The sequence below is a fragment of the Lepisma saccharinum genome, chromosome 27, assembly GCF_977018435.1.
Source record: "Lepisma saccharinum chromosome 27, izLepSacc3.1, whole genome shotgun sequence".
NCBI classification, from domain to species: Eukaryota; Metazoa; Arthropoda; class Insecta; order Zygentoma; family Lepismatidae; genus Lepisma; species Lepisma saccharinum.
The window spans coordinates 5867403-5890037 of NC_139255.1; the positions used below are offsets into that span (position 1 = coordinate 5867403).

The 22635-nt window shown below is 36.7% G+C and overlaps 1 protein-coding gene across 1 annotated transcript in view; it reads right to left on the reverse strand.

Moving 5' to 3' along the window:
• LOC145980133 (protein EFR3 homolog B-like) overlaps positions 1-21881 on the reverse strand; it is a 99728-nt gene extending 77847 nt beyond the window's left edge. The window contains exons 1-5 of the mRNA XM_083113186.1: positions 21826-21881; positions 19206-19360; positions 10577-10644; positions 7288-7415; positions 2874-3024 (exon numbers count right to left, since the gene is read on the reverse strand). Coding sequence (XP_082969312.1) covers positions 2874-3024; positions 7288-7415; positions 10577-10644; positions 19206-19360; positions 21826-21827 — 504 coding nt within the window. The 5' untranslated portion in view covers positions 21828-21881. The remainder of the gene's footprint in view (positions 1-2873; positions 3025-7287; positions 7416-10576; positions 10645-19205; positions 19361-21825) is intronic.
• Between the last annotated feature and the right edge of the window lie 754 nt (positions 21882-22635).

Here is a 22635-nt window from a genome sequence, read left to right on the forward strand (position 1 = left end):
TCTATGTCCTATTTGCAACCACATGTCTACATTATAATTCAATATTTATTTTGTTTCTAATGCCTTTTGCCATCCGAAGAAAAAATGAAAATGAAACGAAACGGTGGGACTGTAGGCTCCACACTGCCTGCCCCTGGTCGCTGCCATGTCTCTGGAAGAAGTTCTTCATCCTCTGAATCGCAAGCTGCTACTGACGTCATTAGGGAGTTGAAGAGCACCAGTGTCGCTGTCGATGCATATCGACTCTTGGTTTCAAGTTCCACGCACTTCGAGTCATGAGCATAGAAAATGAACAGGGTTGCAAGGTGATGAAAAAAGGTTCTGTTCCATCGGTCAAGGTATGACCGACCAGAACTGTGGCCAAAAATGCCATCGGTCAGCACATGACAGACCAGGACTGTAAAGGTTAACACCGACATTTATCGCTACCCAGTGTGGTATTCAAGAAATTTCCAGTGGGTGGGGGGGGGAGGAATTCTACTGACTGTCTTAGAGTAGACAACATGAGATAATGCTTATATGTGTATATATATCTTCATTGCAGTGGCATTTTCCTGCAAAATTCCGTGGACAAAGAATAGAGAAAAGGGGGGAGGTGGTCTTCAACCCTATTCAGTTGTTTGACAATTTCAGGATAAAGCAGTGCTTGAGACCACATCTGCCAAATGGAGCTCCAAATTGTATGACAGAAAAGTGTTGCAATTGAATGGCGAAGTGGGAAAAAGTAACTAAATTGCCAATAATTTGTTGTTTCCCCCAAATATCATTCCTCTTCCGGGGATAAAAATTATCAAGCAGAGGGGGGACACAAGTATCCAGAGGGGGGAATTCCCCCTAACCCCCCTACAAATACCACCCTGTCGCTACCCTAATTCCTTCCGGAATCTGAGCCTTTCATTTCTGAAGCTGTGTCTCGCACCATGGCCATTTGGTCTAAGGCGTCATGCTTTTGGCTCTGGCTACAGGACGTGTTCAGGTTCGAGTCTCCTGGGGGAAGATTTTGGCTGGTGGTCACCCACCATCGTGAGGAAATTAGGGAGCTACGAATCAGTAGCATAACCCGGTTATGGAAACCTACAACAACAACTGCAGGTTCGTCATGCTGACCACATGTCACCCTGTAACTGGTTAGATGATCTCCCACACTAGCATTACAATTACAAAATATATCCAGCCTCACTGTTTCATTATTAGTATTTATTGTCATCAAGGTTTTTAAGGAAGGTGGACTGTTCTAAATCAGGTGATTTAAAACAAAAATACGTTGTAGATATCAGATTCACTTTTTGTGAAAGTATATTTATCTTGTAATCATTTAATGGTATTTATTAGGCTCTAAGAAAGAAAAAGAAAGGAAACAAAAAAATATACAAAATCCTAATCATGTTAAACCGTAACTAGTGTCATTATCATTAAACAGTAAACAAACATGGCAGCTGATATTTTGGAAACTATCATTAAGAAAATTGCCAAAATTCAGCTACAAAGACTATAAAAATATTTGAAGTTACAATTATAGAGTACATCCAAATTGTTTTATTTTCACTGGAAGAAAAGTTACTGAAATTATTATAGTTTCATTAACACACTCAACAAACATTTCCATAGTAGGTTCATACATACAGTATCAGAAACAGAAAAATGTATATTTACATATATTTTTTTTATTTGCTTTAATCAAACTGTTCAAATATTTTACAGGGCCATTTACTAGAAAGCGCCTATAAAAAACATATATCTATATGTATGGTGCCAAAAACCATACAAGCAATTTTAAGAGTGTTTTTTTTTAAAAAAATTTAAAAATCGATTTAAATAAAAAATCAGATTTAAATAAAAAAATCATCAAAAATTATTTTTTAATTAAATATCATTATTTTTATCCACCCTGTTTTAAAGTAATATTGTTCTAAATTTGTTTGCCCTCAAATCTCCCAATGAATTCACTTAGTAACAAGAGATGGAAAGTTTTAGTCCTAGTTATTTTGAATGTACAGTAGGGTAAGTAAGGGGCTACTTTCTGGCAAGGCACCCAAAAGTCAATCTCACTTCCCCATATAGTACAGCCTGGTAAACAGCTTCTTGCAGGCCAAGGAGGCTCTTGCATATCTAGACCTACGGCCAGTATAATCCTCTGAAGGACTGAATGTTGTCATGTGTTTTGTCCTTACATGTGCTTAGTGCCCCTTTACAGCATCAGCTTTTAACATGGGTAAAGAATTTTACTCCTCCGAGACAAGTGTGGATTTTACTTACGGTACGGGACTGGACCCTGCATAATGTGACAGGAGTGCCCAAGTGGGGTTGGTGGGAGTCATAACCCAACCTCCCTGGCCCAGTATTCCTAAAATAAGGCAGGAAAAGATGGCAAAATGAGAGGAGAATACTAAAAAGAAGTATATGCAACCCCCACTTTTGAAAATCCTGGGCATGCCACTGATGACAGGTGCAAAATAATCCAAGTGTTGATGCATTCAAATGTAAAAAAAATAAAATAATGTACAGTGTTAAAAATGATGTACAGTTGCAGGAATTCTTTAAAAATATTTTTTAAATATCACATTAATAGATAGAGGCATGTTGAAAATGGCTGTCCCTTTTGGTGCAGTGGAAGCATGAAAATTTGGGTTGACCCAGCTTTATGAGCACAACTAGTGTACTATTTAAAAGGAATGGTACGAGACTGGTATCTTGAAAGCCAGATACGTGTACAACAGTGATTGAGACTCGATCTGCACACACTGCTCAATGAAAAAGTCACTTGGACAACCTTGCCCTTCAAAGAACTGCTGCACCACAAAGTTTAGGTTTTTTTTACTAGATATAGGAATATCTTTCGAAATAAATAATACCATATATTTGTAGTTACTCACTAGTTCTGCACCTCTGTAATGAAGAACAGGGTTACCACTTCGAAGTGCGATGCGAACTATTGCTAGGAGTGGATCAGTAAGTGAGGATATATCTTCGGGTAAACAATTCTTGATTAAATTGGTCATCACATTTATGTCCAACATGGCATACCTAGAAATAAGAATAATCCTCAGGCCATCAGCCAAACACATGCATAAGTATACAGGGTGTACCAGAAATGATAGCACAAACTGATATGGTGAAAAGTACATGACAGTAGAAACAAAAATGTCTTGGTAAACATGTGGTCACCAATGAACCGTTTGCGAGATAATTGCCAATGTATGGTTACGATCCATACTGACTTCATTATTTGTACACGTTGTATGCATTTCACGTGTAAGTTGCCATAGTCCTAGTTAGTAACAATTCACAGATTAAAAGTTCCATCTCGCTAGACATTACTGTTGCTTTTTTTTTTTTACCAAGGACTATTGTCCTGTACAGTATGTTACATGTTCGGCAGTGGGGCTCCTCGATCGTGCAGTGGTAGTGTCGTCGCCTTGTAATCAAGAGGTTCTGGGTTCGATACCTGGTGGAAGCTCATAGTGGTTCGGATCCCACTTTAAACTGTAGATCCAGTCCCGATTAGCCTGACTGTGCATAAAGTGGACTTAAAACACTAAATCAACAACATGTTCGGCAGTGTTCAGTTTTAAACAAATAAACCTTGAAGTGCGCAAGGACACAAATGTTTTTGTAGACAATCAAGTTAGTGGCAGATCGTAACCATACATTCGCAATTATCTCACTATTATTAGCCCACTTTGAAACATGGATCGCACAAAACATTGTGTACCACTCACACAGTGGCGTGCCCAAGAGGGGGGGGGGGTTGGTGGGGGTTAAACCTCCCCCTTTGGTCCAGTATTTTTTTTTAAAAAAAACGTCAAAGGCAGGAAAATATGGCAAAATGAGGACTGACTATTTAAAAATGTACACATAACCCCTCCCTTTCGAAAATCCTGGGCACGCTACTGCACTCACAGTCTGTACAGCGAGTGCCTGTCTTGAAAAAGCTGCAGTACTTGATCCCGCCTGTCAGCTTTTGCCACTTGGCAGTGCTGCCCTCACACAATGGCAGAATTGACATGTACTAACACATACCTTATCTTAACATGGTCATATTGCAAATGTCTTGTTTGCGACCCCACGTTTACTGACACTTTTTTGCTTACACTGTCATGTACTTTTCACCATTCCACTTTGCGCTATCACTTCTGGTACACACTGAACCAAGGGACTCTCTTTGCATCCCCTCATGGCAAGAATCCTTGCTGCTTGTGATTTCGTCAGAATGACTCCAATGATGTTAGAGTGAATGCGACATAGCTTCTTGCGATGCTGTAGTGCCTGCATTGACACTGGGGGCTGAAATTTTAAACAACTACTATAACGTTTTTGTCATAAAGTGCTACAATGCACTGTAGTAATGTATAAGTTACATGATAATTGTTTGCAAAACCATGGAATATTTGTATAACGAGCCACAGCAGAGTTTCCTGAACAGAACCAGTTTTAGAGTGAGTGGGGTGGCTACGACCCCAGGCCTTCCACATGAAATAGGGCCTCCATAGGATACAAATTCCTTTGAAAAGGGCATAGCATTCCAAAAAATGAGATATTTGAAACATGGTAAAAAATATGAAGAATAAATAAGGGCTCAGCTGTGTAAAACGTGGTAAGTGACATTTTGGTTGTTTTTGAGTTACAAAGTAAAGTGGCCATCCTTCAATTTTAGAGTGAAATTGCCATGTCATACAATTTGCATTCGATTCAGTGAAGCCTTGTGAAATTGGTAGACACAACACGAAAACAATTTATCTACAGCATATATTCTGCAGTTCCAGCAACCTTATATCCAGTGCACCAACTGCCTTTGGCAGTGACCCTCTGTTGCCGCACTTCCCTACAAAGGAACTTGTGGTCAAACAACCAATTACACCCACCACTTGGGCAAGATATGGGAACGTTAAAAGTCCCCCTCCCCAAAGCAGCCAGGGAAACAAGATTTTGTCAAAATAACCATTCTGGGCTCTGATTGCACACAGGTTCCTGGCTTGACTTGAGAATAAGAACCTTTTTTCTTAATGAACTCAGAAATTACGAAAATGTCATGATTTACATGCGAGCACTTCAAAATCTGACATAACTTGAACCAATAGTTATAACTAAGATTGTATATAAGGGCACCTGATGGTGTTGCTACCTCTGGACATTCACATATACAACTCTGTATCTGGTTCTTAACATAACACTGTTTATCCCCTGATTTCTCTTCCACACGAGATTCCAAAAGATATCTAACTTGTAAGTGTGAACTGAAAATTATCCATTTTGACAATGGCATGTCTATGATATTCTTAGGGAGGTATATGGATTTAAGGGGCATGGGTTTTGATGGTTTTTCTGCAGTTTTAAATTTTTGAATGTTTTCGGGTATCCAGAATTCTATTCTTTTTTTTTTTTAATTTACAAAAGCTGGATCAATCTGTTTGGCAATGCTATTGAACTTACTCACCGTGCATTTCCATCACTCTAAAATTACTATGACATAGGAGTGGAAGAAAAGCAGGTATATTCAGGCAAGAAACCTCTTGATGTTCTTGCTTCTTGTCTGTCAAAAAATATGCATGTTTTTGCAGGTTTGAACTAAATATGGGGAAAGTATTCAAAAAGTAGTAACTATATCTGACATTTTTTAAAGAAAATTTTGCGAAGTAAGAAACAACCTGGCCTCAGTTTCACAAAAATAATTGAGGAAGATTAAAATAAAATAAGAACAACTTTTTTTACAGGTTCGTTATAACGTGGAAAGACTTGCAAATTAATGTGGCCATTATAAGCTTTGGAAAAGTGATGTGCAGGATGTATTTTGTTAATATTGTTTTGTATGGAAATATCAAATTTGAGAAGAGAACAAGTGTTCTTCAAAAAATTGTTACCAAAGCTCTAACAATTTAAAAATGTTTCTTGGAGAAATTGAGTTATCTTTCTGCACAAAATCAGTGATTTTTGCACAAAATCCTAACGCCCCAATACAAATTTATGGGCATTTCCTCTTATATCCCCTAAAAATGAATTTACATCTCTCAGATGGAAAAAGAAATGGATGAACTCCTTCAAATCATTAAATGTATGACATCATTTTAAAATGTAACCTTACTTTCATTTGTACCTTTAAGATCACTTATTTTGTATCAATGTGTTCAACTCAACTTCTAAGAATTATTATTTTGCTGTCTTATATAGATGAGAGGTTTAGCACCCCGAAGTGGATGCCTGGTTCATCTGTTGTCCCTGCTGTGAATATAATTTTAATTGTGAATTATCACCGTACCAATATCATGAAAGCAGAAATCGCCAGATAGTACTTATTTCATCCCCAAGTAACCAAAACTGTTGATTCCAACATCAGTTTTTACATGGGAAAGGTTGGCTTTCGTTGGTTGGCAAATATTTGCCCAACTATGGAGAATTGAGTCAAAACCAGTTTTAAAAACAAGTTTTTCATGCTAAGACAACTTTCAGGAGTATGCTGTAAATTCTAGAGTGTAAAAAAAGTGACATGTGTAACAGTGTTTCTTTTCGAATATTTCAATCACAGCACATAATGGAAATATAATATATTTTTAATGAAAGTAAAAGCTATTTTTAACTTGCAGTCACTCACCAGGCTTTTTCCAGCTGCCATGGATGAAAGCTATGTTGGGAATTGCTAATTGTTTGTCTCGTTAGCTGTAGTAGAACAAGAACGTTCTTACAGGTATTCTTGTCAATGTGGTTAAACAATGTGATGTGCAGACTAAATTACATGAAAGGTGGAAAATTAAGTAAACTATAGAAAGGTTTTGTGCTACCACTTGAAGGTATGGTGCCTTGAAAATAATGATACCATGTGACTGAGAATGTGCTGTGTATTTTTTTTATTTTCATAAATAATTTGTACTATTGTTTACATTTGGCCTCACAATAAATTATGTACATATCAGAACACAAACCTATTAATTTTCAGTGTGTTGGGCCAACGTAAAACCATATGTTAGCCCAACATAAAAACCACACATTGGCCCAACGTAAACACCACACGTTGGGCCAACGTTGGAACCACGGCCAAAATTGCCATTGCCCAACACTATGTTTTTACGTTTGGCCAACCGTGGGCCAACCATTTTCAGTACGGTTGGCCAAACACTGAGCCAACCACTGTTGGTTACTTGGGTCCAGTCTTATGTCCATCCATGCAACATTCTCTAACAATGTCATTGCATATGTAGAGAGATTATTTTTTTTATTGAGTGTTGTATTTAAGAGAAGAAATGCACATGTAGAAATTAAATGAAAAAAAGTTTGCTGGTTGTGTAATTTACTCACTCATATCTCTTTTTCTTGATGTCACAAATTAGTTTGTTGATAAGCTTAGAAAGAACAAGGTCAGTCTCCTCAGGCACTGCTTTAACAAACAATAATAGCTTATACATCTTTTTCTTGACCAATCCAGCCTGGAAGGAGAACAAAAAATCCATTGATGAGAACAAGTGAAAAATAAATTGTACATATAGAAGAGTTTCAGATGTGTAAAATTCAGTGTTTCAAAATACAAGTTACTTGTAAGTAACAATTACTTTTTCAAATAATGTATATATTATTTATGCTTTTGTTATTTAGTGTCACTTTTCTGCCCATTTGGCTAATCATGAGGGTGAAGATGGGTGATGATTAAATGGAATTGATAAGGGGACAATCACAAAGAACACCCATTCCCAGGCTGGGATTCGAACCCAGGACTTCTGGCATTGTAGAGTAACGAAGCGTAAGCCTGTACATTTTCTAAAAGGTTCAATCTGACCAAGGGTCATTCACTTGTTTTTATCAGCTGCCATACTGGATCTATATTACCATTTTCATTATTTAATTTATTCCAGTGTTCTTCTGCAATGAACGAAGCTTCCCAGATATTCAACTCTATGTTTACCATCTATCTTTTTAAAACCCTTCTCTTTTTAAAGGTGTATTTTAATTGTATTCTTATTTCAATCATGCAACAATGATAATGTGTTTTTTTTTATTTTTATTGTAGTGTAATGAAGTGTATTTTTTTCATTTTTACTTTGGTGTAGTGATGTAATGTACTATGCAATGTTTCTTCTTTTTTGTTATGATGTACTTAACTAATTATTATTTCATTATGTATCTTGACGTTTTCCATGCCCTTTTAAACAAGGGTCAACGGAAGAAAAATAAAATTCAAATTCAAATTCAAATGCTTCTCTTCGATGATGTGAGCTGACAAACCTCTTAGGTATTTCAAATATGAAAAGTCAAGTGTTAACAGACTTCCTGGAGTATTGGTGTAGCAAACAAGCAGACAGGTAAACAGGCAGTAATTTTGTTAAGAGAATAGGAAGTCATAAACTTGACGAATCGGCACTGGAGCAATTTTCCACTGCAACAGGGATAGAGGAGAGAGGGCAGTCTTTTGATTGACTTGGAATAGTCAGAACAGACTGAGTCTGTCTGACTCAGCCTGACAAGCAAGCCTTCAGTACAGGCTTACACTTCGTTCTTGGATTTGATCATCAGACTTCACGTTAGACAGGTAATTATCCTACCTGACCATGTATGATTCAGGTTCGAAGGTTTTAAAATCCAAGTGTTGAGTGTTTGCAATTTCTAGTTCTTTATTAGTGTATGTTGTTACAGTAGTACCTCTTGCACTTTACCACCAATCTCACCATGAGCAGCAAGTTGCTCTACCGTCAAGGATGAATGATTAGTGAGCTACATCGACCCAATAAGATCCCACATACCTGAGGGTATGAGACGTGGTGGAGGTGCTGGGCAGTACTACTGGAACAACATACACTAATGCTGTACAAACACTCGCCACAATGGTCAGCTCGTCTTCTCTCCACATGAAAGAATGTTTACATAGAGCATTGCAGATTGTTTCAGACGGTTAGGGACATGTCACATAGTGACTCTTTGTAGGCCATTTTTCTGCAGGCAATATGATCAGCACTATTCACCAGCTGCCTTTACCTCCCAGGAGTGCTCCAGGGTTGAGGCTAGAAAACTCCGAACCTGCAAATCACTCACCCCCAGGAATTCAACCCAAGTCCCTGCATTACAGTCACACAAACTATGACTGATCAACATTTTTTTTCAGAGTTAGAAAAATTAAGAATGGTGGATGGTTGTCACAAGGGCTTGTACCACCAGTTTTACAGCATGGCTCTTTACACTTAAAGCACAGATTGATTGATTGAATTGAAAATTTTGGGTGCGTCAGCACTTGGGCCATTTTGCGCCCATCACATGATGCGGGGTCCAACACCTTACCTTATCTAAAATATAACTAATAACACAACTAGCATAGTGGAGACTAAAATATTCTGACTTCAGTTAAAAGCTGAGGCTTTAAAGAGGCACTCAGCACAAACAAGGTCAAAACACAGGACAACACACACACAGTCCCACAAAGATTATACTGGCAGTAGGTCCCGACACCAGAGCCTAGTTAGTCTGCAAAATGCAGCCCAAGGTGTACTACATGGAAGTGAGGTTGACAATTGGGTGTACTACATGGAAGGCTCACCCCGTACACCCCACTTAAAGCACTGGTTCCATGTCAAAATAATATGGTAGAAATCAGTGTTTGGAAGTAACTCAGTTACAAGTAACAGTTACTTTTTTGAAGAAATTTAACTGTAACTAGTTACTTTTAAAACCAAGTAGCTGTAACTGTAACAGAGTTACTTTTTCCAATAGAAGTAACGATTCAACAATTACTTTTACAGTTACATTTAAAGTTCCTTCATGACACTTAAGTTGCTATATAAGTGTCGTAAATTATTGATGATTTAGGACTTAAAGTGAACCAGAACCATCGATAAACTACTAGTTTCTGCTGCGATACAAATGTCCATCCTTTGTTACATTAATTCCTGCAAACAATAGAAGAGGAAAAAGAAAGTTGTTGAACTAAATTTGCCTCCTACCCCTGGCCAGTCTGTAGGCTCTGGGTTCCAGGCATTTCAGGGTGACAGGTTTATCGTATGTTTCATCTTTCGTTTGGTAGTCCTCAATTCTGAAACGATATGCATACCTTGGAAGAGGGGTAGATTTCTCAGAAGCAGGAAGATGAGATTAGGAGAATGATTCTTTCCTGTTGCTGTTAGTTTGCCATTGTCAGTTGTGTGCTGTGAAGTGTGTCTAGTTTCTGTAGTTTGTTCATCTGTGGCCTCATGATTGTCCCCCTTTTATAAGCAGCATCCGATAGTTTTTATCTTTTTTATTACAATTAGTAATCAATTATTGTGTAATTAACACTGGTAGAAATTGACTTCATTATTAATAACACATTCATATGTGTAACATTTTTACATTGATACACTATAACTTATTATATAATATATATATTTGTAGAAGTGCGCTACAATGCCAGGGGTCCTGGGTTTGAATCTTGACTTGGGCATGGATGTTTGTGAGTATCCATTCATCAATTTCATCGTATCATCACTCATCCCCTTCTTTGAAAATTAGCCAAAAGTGGCACAAGAAGCGAAGTAAAATAAAGCAAAACAATGAAAATCAATGTTTGCAGATGTTTACTGGTAGCATTAATCAGATCTAATGCTAAATGTACATCTCACAAAATTACCTTAACATGTTTTGGAAAAATATCCTTTAATAGCTTCTCATGATTGTACTTTGATAGGAACTTGGGACCTGAAACAAAATACAGTATATTACTAGATAAAAAGTATGTTTTTTGAATCAACTTGTTATCCATAAAATCATTATAAGTACTGCTAAGTAATAATAACTTTTTAAGGTAATTCTTGCACTTACTACCTACTATAGTAACTGTGTATGAAATAAACAGATGTTCAGTGTTAGTTTTCTCAATAGTTAATGTAATGATGGAATTTTCATGAAAGTAGTCTACAGCATGGTTTTTGACCTAGAAGTAGGTTTCTTTCTCTCTTTGGTGTTACATCAGGCCTGTAGCCAGGCAGAGGCCAAGGAGCTTAACCCTCCCCCTCCCCCCACCTGGAACTTCCTTCAGCTTTTCCCCTCTGGAACTGCCGTCAGCCCCCTTGACATTAGGTAAAACTATTTTGTATAGTTTGTTTGCAGTGAAGAGTGAAAATGTAGACAGTACATATTATTTTGCTCACAACTTGGGTGAAGGATAAATTCACATAACATGAGCAGCAGCTATTATAGGCGTAGCTAGAACTTTATATTTGGGTCTGCACAAAGGAAAAAATGAGGTCTTGTACCTTTTTAATAGCATGTTTTGCAACACAATCACTTGGCTCTTTAACTGCACTGATGTTTGTAAAGGAATATGAATTCACTAAATGACAGGGGTGAAAATTTCTGAATAGGTATATGTAGTAGAAAAAAATCAAATTGCATAGAAATTACACACACACACAAAATGTTCATAAATGTTACAAACAAATACATCAAAGTACACGTCATCTATAACAAGAGACGTCTGTCAAAAGGTACAATGTTCTTAAACCCATCAATAACTTCATTTACATCAATAGACCAAACTTTTTCCTGTTCCACAAATAGCAAGAGCAGGGCTTCCAATCTATCCAGCTTCTGAGTTGCTCTTAATTTAGTTTTAACTTGGGAAAGCTTGGAGAAAGCTCTCTCACACGTGCAGCTTGTGACAGTCATAGAAGAAAGGTGCTGTAGTACAGAGTAGAATGCAGTAAATATCTTCCTTCTCCAATGACATCAAAAAATCGAAAAACTACAGACACTCATTTCATCAGCGATAATGAACACGTTTGTACCAAGTAATGATATTTTCAACTTCTTACAAACTGCTGCTTATTTTCTCTCTTATTGAAATATCTGTCTTTAATTCTCTTTGATAAAGCAGCCCATTAGGGTGTGCCTAGGCACACCCGGCACACCCCGTAGCTACGCCTATATTATTTATCTGTACCTTCGCTGCCCCTGTTGCGACCTCCCGTTTAGGGGAAAATCTGTGACTTTGATGCCATCTGCATCAAAGGTGAACAGATCCCAAGTTTTGGGAACGAAGGGGAGTAGTTTCATTGCTGATGCCGGGGATGGAATGTAAGCTACTGTAGGCACTATGATTGAATATTGTGCATTTTTCTTGTGTGATATAAATATCTGTATCATCTAAAGTAGTATGTCTTGTGTAAGGACGAATTCAGTATAAGTCAATTAACACTTCAAGCGATGTTTTAAAATATATAGAAAAATGTAGTTTTTGTATATTTCTATATTTTATGTAACTTAATGATCCCTCCCCCCACACATAATTTACCTTCATGTAACACTGTTAAACTTTTGAAAAATGGATTTAGTTTACAGAGTCCCCCTAATAACCCATGCCCCCCCCCCCTGGAGATCAATTCTAGCTATGGGCCCGTGCAACATCTAGAATAACTACACTTAAATGCAATTTTGCTGAAATATTTCTCTTCATCTTGTTGTAACATTAACTTCATTCATTTGGAAGATGTTTTTGCAAGAACGTTATAATGAAGTACAATGTGTTTAGATTGAAGATGGGAACAGAAAACAAAGAGAGACAACCAAAGAGAGGGAGGCAACGAGAGAATATGTAACTTATTTTTATACCAAAATCTCGTTTATTATACTCAGCTGTACTCAGGCCCGTAGATAGGATTTTATTTCGCAGGGAGGGTCTCATCCGGTATCAGCACAGGTGTTGCCAGAAATATTTGGCCAGGGGTGCAGGCTGCTGATAAAAAAAAAAAAAAAAAAATGGCGGCCGGTACTGTTGTGCGTCGTTAGTGAGCGTGTAAAAATATCCAAATGTTCATCGAAATACACACTAAAAGTACGTCTGGAATACTACATACTCGTTGCGAGCATATAAAGATACTACAGAGCTGAAATAACAGGTAAAATAACGTGAGAGTGAGTGAAACGTGATATAAGAAAAATGCCGGGCTGCTGTGATTGCAACAGAATGTTACGAGAAATGGAAAGACTGAAACTGGAGTTATCGTCTAAAGACGAAATCATAAAACTGCTTGAAACAGACAAACTTGAACTGCTAAAAACGAAAAAAGGACAAAAAGGGGAATATGTGTGGACAGAAGTAGTCAAGGGTAATGTAAGCAAAAAACCACTAATGCGTACCAGCACAAACGGACAAAACTACAAGGTATCAAACCAATTTATACATCGAAATCCATATGAGGTACTATACAATGCAGAAGCTAACCCCTCAACAACAAAATCTGTCAATTTAACCGGGCTAAGCAAAGAAGAAAATGGTAACGAAACTGGTAAACTCAAAAAGCAAAACAAATTTAACCCAAATAAACAGTTCAAATGCAAGGTCTTAATTTTAGGTGATAGCCATAGTCGTGATATTGCATCGAAAATGTCAGAAAAATGCAATAAGTACGAAATAACTGGATACACTAAACCAGGGGCTCCACTGAATGAAGTAGTGAAATCAGCGGCTTCCATGAGCAAAAACTACGGAAGCAAAGACTGTGTAATCATAATGGGTGGATCAAACGATGTCGCCAAAAACGAGGCAAAAAATGTGATACCAGTACTAAAAAAGTGCCTCGAAAGTGTACAAAACACAAACGTCATTGTTACAGGAATCCCACATAGGTATGATCTCATTCCAACCTCTTGTGTAAACATGGAAATTGAAAGGGTTAACTCAAAAATCTCGAAAGTGTGTAAATTCTTCCCCACAGTAAAAATGTTGAGTGTCAACGACATTGGTAGAGAAGGGCATACTACGCATGGTCAGCATCTGAACAGAAGAGGCAAAGACGTTCTGTGTAATAAACTCGGCTTACTGCTGAACAATTCATCTCCACAAAACAGCAATGTTACCATAGTCCTCCCTGCACCTCAATCTATTGGAAAGGAGAAGGAAACAATCCCAGTGCAAGTGCTGAATAGTGAAAATCATCTCGAGAAGATAACTGAAAAAGATGCAGTTGAAAGGGAAAAGGTAACAAACAACACTACCAAAAAGGTGAGTAAAGAATCTTTGTGTAATGTGCTCCACCGTGAAGATGAAGTGAGTGACAACCTACCGGAAAAAAGTGAAACATCTGAAATTGCGAATACAAGTGACGGAGCTCTAAGACTGTCAAGAAGGGAAAAACGTGTACCACAAAAATTTCATGAAGATTTTTTATTGTAGAACCTAGTGACAAGAGTGATGATAAAAAAACAAAAGAAGGGAAAGGTACTCATGATAAAAAATTAAATGCAAAAGAAAACACATTAAATATATTTCATCAAAACATACAAGGCCTTACCACAGCAAAAAAGCTTAATTTAGAAATATTTATGCAAAATGAATTATGTAACATTGATGTAATTTGTCTGACAGAACACTGGCTGCGAAATGATGATCTTAACTACATAAACTTTCCAAATTTTACACTAGCAACCAGTTTCTCCAGAGAAAATAAAATCAGGGGTGGGTCATGCATATTCATAAAAAATAACATTAAGGCAAAAGGGAGCAAACAATTCAACTACCTGAATGAGGAAAAAGAATTTGAAAGTTCCATAGTTGAATTTCCACCACTTAGGCTAGTATTAATTTGTGTATACAGAACACCCGACAGTAATATCAACAACTTTACTAGGAAACTAGATGTAATATTGGATGCTTATTCCAAAAGAAAAATCAAATCCATACTAATAGGAGATTTTAACATTGATTTCCTGAGTCAAAAAATAGGACATGAGGTAGAAATATTCATGAAAGCTCACAATCTGACAGCAGTTGTGCGAGTACCCACACGAATCACATCAACTTCAAAAACAGCAATTGATCAGGTTTTCTTAAACACCAACTTATTTGTATACAGTGTCAATACAATTAGTACTGGCTTTTCAGACCATGAGGCACAATGCATAAAACTTTCTGCAGCACAAAACACAAACCAAACACACACACCTTATAGACACATAAATACCACAAAAAGAGAATTTAATGAAGCTAATTTTAGTTACTTTAACTACTTAATAAGTAGAGAATCGTGGGATGACCTATACTACCAAACTGATGTGAATGAAGCATACGAGACATTGCTGTCTGCCATTTCATACTCATTTAATTTAGCATTTCCCAAAACAACAAAAAAAATATACATTGAAACAAAATCAAATTGGATAACACCCGACATCAAAGAAAACTGGAAAGATTTCATCATAATGAATAAATGTAGACACCAATTCAAAAGTGAAACATTCAATTCATATCTAAAGGAAAAAAGAAAGGAGTTTGAAAACTCAGTCAAGGAAGCAAAAAAAGACTATAATAGCAATATGATCCTAGACTCAAATAACAAACAAAAAACCTTGTGGCATATTGCAAAAACCGAATTAGGTATGGTAGGGAAAGAAAAATACAAAGACAACATATCACTAAAACACGAAGGCAAAAGCGTGGTCAATCCCCAAGATGTAGCATCAACTTTCAATAAATACTTTACTGGGATAGTAGAAAAAATAACAAAAAACATCCAAAAACAAAATCATAAAACTAGTAATATAACTAAAGTAGATTCTAGTATATACTTACTCCCAGCAGACGAGAAGGAAATATTTAGCTTAATAAGTCACTTGAAAAACAATTATTCTGCCGGCATAGATGAGATACCTGACATTGTAATAAAAAAATGTGCCGCACACCTATGTGGCCCAATACGTCATGTAGTTAATCTAAGTCTCCTTACCGGTAAATATCCAGAACAGCTAAAGACTGCCATAATAAAACCTCTGCACAAGAAAGGGTCAAAAAATGAAATGAGTAATTACAGACCAATCTCTCTTCTCCCAGTCATCTCAAAAATACTTGAAAGGGTTATGTACAATAGATTAATAACATTTTTTAACAAATTTTCCATCATTTCTGAACAACAACATGGTTTTTGCAAAGGAAAATCTACACAATCTGCTATACACACATTCACAGAAGCAATTAGAGAAATTTTGGATAAAAAAGAACACTGTGTAGGGCTCTTTCTTGATCTAACAAAAGCATTTGACACTGTCAACCACAAACTCTTGGTAAAAAAAATGGACCAGTATGGGATCAGGGGAGTAGCAAAAGAATGGTTTAAATCATATTTAACAGACAGGAATCAGATAGTAGAAATAACTCACATCGATAAGGATAATAACAAGGAAAATTATCGATCAAAGAAACAACGTATTACATATGGTGTACCCCAAGGATCCATTTTAGGACCCTTACTTTTTTTAATTTACATCAATGACCTTCCACAAAACTGTAAAGATGCAAACACAACTCTCTTTGCTGATGATACAACTGTTCTTATAGCAGGAACAAACACAGAACGGTTAAAACACAAGGTAAAGAATACAATCACTCACATCTCGGAGTGGATAGAAAAAAATGGTCTTGTGGTAAACACTAAAAAAACAAATGCAATTAGATTTCAAATCAACAGCTGTAGCAGTGAAACTCCAGAAATTAACTTTCAAGATCAGGACATAGAATATGTATCTAACATAAAATTTCTTGGTGTACAACTGTCTGAAAATTTAAAGTGGGATCTACACATTGAAGCTACAGCAAACAAGGTTAGTGGGTTTTGTTATGCGATAAGAACAGTAAGAAATATAGTAAATCTAGAAGCAGCAAAAACACTATACTATGGCATCATTCACTCTGTATTACGGTACGGCATCATTTTCTGGGGGAACATGAACAAAAGCATTACATTATTCAGACTACAAAAGAGAGCTGTTAGAATTCTGGCAAATGCTCCAACAGATGCACCATGCAAACCATTATTTCAAGAATTACAGATATTGCCAGTTCCATGCATATACCTATATGAAATCCTAACAAGCATGAAAATTTGTCAAAATACACACACAGCAAATAAGGACTACCACACCTACAACACCAGGGGAAAGAATGACTTACATATGGAAGTACACAATACCACATTCTACCAAAAAGGGGTAACATATAATGGTATACGCTTATTTAACATGCTACCAAATGCATTCAAAAATATAAAGTCATTGCCAGTATACAAGTTACATCTAAAAAGATTCCTAAAGGAACATTGTTTTTACACAGTGCAAGAGTACATTGATACCGTAAGTGACAGGAATAATAACAATAATATAACAAAGTAGAACTGCCCTATCATCATTATTTTTTTATTTTTCCTTTGCTGTTCGATGTAATTTATCTAGGTGTAAGTATAGGTGACTATTTAATGCTCAATTTATGTTTGTGTGTGTTATATATGTTTGTATATATATATACATGTGTGTACATAATGTCATTGCAAATGAAGCGAACATTGAATATAGAAAACATATTTTTAGCCAATTTGTCTCAAGAAAATAACATTGAGCATGCATTTATTCTCTTTATACGATATCTTGTATCTCATACTATCTATTGTATTTTATATTATATTATGCCTATAATTTTATAGATGTATTCTAAATGTACATGTACAATGTGACAATTCCAAACTTTTGTAAAGTTGAATGGATGCTAATAAATCAATCAATCAATCAATCAATCAATCAATCAATCAATAATGATAATAATAATTATTACCAATAACTATTATATATCGAGACTTTGCTACTCAATCCACCATATGAGTAACCACAAGTGTTGTCCATTATTTTTCTTACATTTTGTACAGTTAGTGTACTGAAATTCATAGTTATCGTATGTTGTTATTAACTTTTACACATTCCGTTAAAAAAAGCTTTAAAAGTTAAAGCCAAATTTTACTCGTAAAGTTTATATTGTGTGACCTCTCGCAAACAAAACTATACATTTTGAGAGCTGTGGATCCATTTATTCTTTGGATTAAATGGTATAATATAAAAATATAACTTGGTTCCTCTAATGTACACTAAACGTTTCTCGATCTAGTGTGTAATCTTGCTAAGAAAGTAAAATTAATTACCACTATGCACTATTTAAATTAGATATTTGTAGGATTTCAGGGGGGCTTGAACCCCTTAGCCCTCCTCCTGGCTACGTGCCTGGGTGTACTATGTCTCATGCCTAAGCAGATGCAATGTGGTCATGCTAGAGTAAGATGCCAGAGGTCTACAAGTTATATGCCCCACCATTTAAGACAGCCTTTTCCAATGCATTCATACACATTGTGTCTTTTGTTTCTGCTAAATTGAGTACAGGGAACCAAAGCAAAAAACCAGAAGCAACAGAAATTTATCTATTAATATATTAGGATGCAATATAATCCCTTCCTAGATAGCATTCACTACAGGGCAGGCATGGATCCACAGGGAGGGCAATAGGGGTGATTGCCCCTCCCAACTGCTTGTTTTTTTCGATATATTATTATGTCTAATATATTTGAAGATGTTCTATTTGATCACAAAGTTTAACAGGCTCGAGAATATTGCATTTTTTTTTTAAAAGCCACTATACGTTCATGTTAGACTAATCAGAACTGACTCAATTGTTTAAATTTGGACCTGGAACCCTGTGCATATGCCTCCAAAGGGTTGATTGATTGAGTTGGTGTTTTAAGTCCACTTTATGCACAGTAACGCTAATTGGGACTGGGCTTACAGTTTCAAGTGGGATCGGAACCACTATGTGCCTCCACCTGGAATCGAACCCGGGACCCCTTGATTACAAGGCGACAACACTACCAATGGCCCACCGACGAGGCCCTTGCCTCCAAAGGGGGTCGAACCAGAGAGACCCCTTGAGATGATAGATTCTTGTTTTCTCTGTTTATTCATTTTATTTTTAATATTTTATCGTTCAGTTTACCCTTGGTAATGGGAGGAATTATGATAATGACATAAAATAATAACGAACTATTCCAGCCCTAGACCCCTATTTTTTGCAAAATGATACTCGTTAATCTTTAAAACATGAAAGTCAGCTTGGATCCTGTTTACAGTACTACATATTTCTTATGTACAATTGTGCAAACTTAGAATTGATTCTCAGTGAGGTACCGCCACTGCTATATGAGGTGGTCCCTGGCCATGTCAGGATCATGATAAAGTACGATCAACAAAGGGGAAGGGACAGGGGTTGGTAGGAGTCATAACCCATCCTCCCTACCCTTGTCTCAATTCCTTTCCTAAAGAAGTCTAATGCATGGAAGTGGCCATTAGCAAATTAGACACATGTGCTATATTGTCAGTTTCACCATTTCAAGTTTTTCGAGATGATTACAAAAGAAGTTGTACTTCCTTGATAGTAAAATAGATGTGTTACATACTATTATTCACATTTCTTCTAATTTCTTCCAGCTTTTCATGGGAGGGATAGACTTTGACAAGTAATTGTTTTAAGATGAGCAACTCGTGAAGTTTCTTAGCTTCCTCGAAGGCCAAAGTACAGTTCCAACAGTTCATTGTGCCTGCTCCTGGCAACCTGAAGACAAAAAACAAACGTGTCAGCACATATTAATGGATTTTACATGGCTCATACAATATTTTTAGTTATGACATAACTGAAAGTTGATAGTTTTTACAATATCTTGCCAAAAAAACCTTTTTTTTAAATAAGGGTTTAATTTTTCCTTGATTGTTAATTTTGTAGTAATCCATCAAAACAATCAAGTTAACAGGGTTATTTAGATCAAATATGAAATTAAAATATTCAAACATACATTTACACAGCAGAAAGCAGTTTTGGAAGCCAGAAATGTATGCATTATACTTTCATTCGTGTCACGTTGCCTCGTTTCTACTTGACTCATCTTGCAAATATAGGTAACTATTTGATGCTCAATATGTATGTTTATATATAATATCTCATACCAGATGAAGCAAACACTGACTATAGAAACCAAATATTAGCCAATTTGTCTCAAGCAAATAACATTGAGCAAGCATTTATTTTATTTTATCTCTTGTATTTTATATTACATATTATTTTATTTTATCTCTCGAATTTTATATTATATATTATTTTATTTCATCTCCTATATTTTATATTATATATTATGCGTGTAATTTTGTAGATGTATTCTATTTGTACTTGTACAATGTAACAATTCCAAACTTGTGTACATAGTGGTTCGGATTTCACTTTAAACTGCATGTTCAGTCCCAATTAGCCTTACTGTGCATAAAGTGGACTTAAAACACCAAATCAACCAACCAACCAACCAACCAAACTTTTGTAAAAGTTGAACGGATGTTAATAAATCAATCAATCCCCAGGCCCATAGCTAGAATTGATCTCCAGGGGGCTCATGGGTTATCAGGGAGAGCTATGTAAACCAAGCCCATTTTTAAAAAAATTAACAGTATTAAATGAAGATGTGTGTGTGTGGGAGGGGAGGGGGTCATAAACTTATATAAAATTTATAAATATCATACAGATACTACATTTTCTACATCTGTTAAACCATCTCTTGAAGTGTTAATTGACATACTGAAATCATCCCTTACACACTCCATACTGTTTTAGATGATACAGATATGTATATCACACACACACACACACACACAACACACACACACACACACACACACACACACACACACAATATTCAATCACATTGCCTACAGTACATTCCACCCCCATCCAAAGCTATGAAACTCCCCTTCGTTCCCAAAACTTGATGCAGATGCGAAGGGAATTTGCATGATGACATCAAAGTCACAGATTTCTGTCTAAACGGGAAGTCGCAACAGGGACAGTAAAGGTACAGATAAAGAAGCCCCCATATGAAAGAACTTAACAAAGTCTAGATAATCTTCTAAATACTTGCAGATACTTAGACTTCAGCTCATAAACAAGATGAGCTAATGTAATAGGTGCTGTTCGTGTTCTGTGGATTTATCCTTACAGTTGTGAGCTGTCTACATTTCCACTCTTCACTGCAAACAAATTATTCAAAATAGTTTTACCTAATGTCAAGAGGGGCTAATGGCAGTGCCAGGGGCTCACTGAAGGTCCAGGGGGGGGCTGAGCCCCCCTGGCCCCTGCCTGGCTACGGACCTGTGACAATCCTTCGAGCCATATCAACTCATTTTTTCTCATCTTGTCTTGATCTGTCATATTGGTCTCGTATTTCCCTGCAGAAAGTTATATGTCTGATTGTTGTAGCTAATCGAAGACAGTGATTCAGCTGGTTCACTTCAGTTGCATATCTTGTTGAAGTGGTACTTGAGCGCCAGTAATGTTAGTTGAAAGATTTCTTTCTGCTGGATGAGTCCCGAATCACGTGAGGAAAGAATAAAATACCCCCCCCCCCCAAAGTAAACACAATAAGTAGAATGCTCAGCTATTGTCAAATATTTAATTCAAGTCCATTTTTCTTTCTAGAAAGAGTCAATTTCGTCAGGATCTACAGTCTGTATAAATGCAATCAGAATTATTGTTGAGAACTCTCACTGACAAGGTAATAATAACCTGCCATCATTATTAATTAGTATCTACCAATGGGAAAGATATCACAATAACTTTGTACACACGGAAACTTCTGGGTTGTAATAATCCCATTGACTTTTAATGAATTTGTTACAACCCAGGAGTGTCTGTGACCAGTGGCGTGCCCAGGATTTTCGAAAGGGAGGGGTTTTGTATACTTTTTCTGGTAGTCAGCTCTCATTTTGTCATATTTTCCTACCTTTGACGTTCTTCTTTTAGGAATTCTGGGCCAAAGGAGGGTGTTATAACCCCCACCAACCCCCTCTTGGGCACGCCACTGTCTGTGACTGTACAACTAACTATAATTTGTACTTGAGTAGGTTAGGCAGTTAGGATCTGAGTGTCTAAAAATCATCGAATTATCACTCAATTCAAGCAAAGTAACACGAATCTCAAATTACGCTTATATTTACATCAATATGTGCAAAATCGTATTTATATTCATACATACATACATGTCAATTCTAGATATTGTTCCACAAACACTTCTGCGCAGACTGTGAAAACCAATCCTTGGTCAATACAAGAGTGAAAAATCTCATTATTTGCAGTATTTTGTAAAGTTCAAGATGGGCACGTACAGGTGTGTCAATCGGAGGTGGCGAATGGACATTGGATGGCAAGATATGACGTCATTTCGAGATATGCAGAATTTGGAAAAATACGAGATACGAGGTGGGTGATCAGGTGGGAATTTTTCTGTTAATTTTCCTGGGAAAAAAAAACTTAACTAGCTCCTAGTCATTGGGTACTTGGGGAGGATCGAAGTAACCGGAGCGTGGTATTGATCACGTCATCTCTGCTATGGCCAAGACCGTGCTAGGGTGAAGTCCTACCCACACATTCTAGGGCTTTCATTACGAGATGCAACTAACGATTGATTCATTGATTGAATTGAAATTGTCGGCATGGCCAATTTGCAATGTAACGCTATCGCCTTGTGAACATGACGTTCTGGATTCGAATTCCGGTGGAGGTGGCACATATGTTGGGATGGACTTCCTATAGTTAGGAATGGTTAATGAAATTGGTGTCTGTAGATTTAGTGTGACGTTTAGTCATAAAGCAGGCAGAAGGACGTATCATAATAACAATTAGCTGCAAATTTTTAAATGAGTAAATGGTGGTCAGCTTTTTTAACGTTTAAAATTTAACCATCACCTCAGGTCCCAGGAGAATACCTAAAAAAATAACGCTAAACCTTCAACGAACCTAGTTGGTGAGAGCTAAACAAGATGGTGAGATCTAAAATTCAACCATTGCTC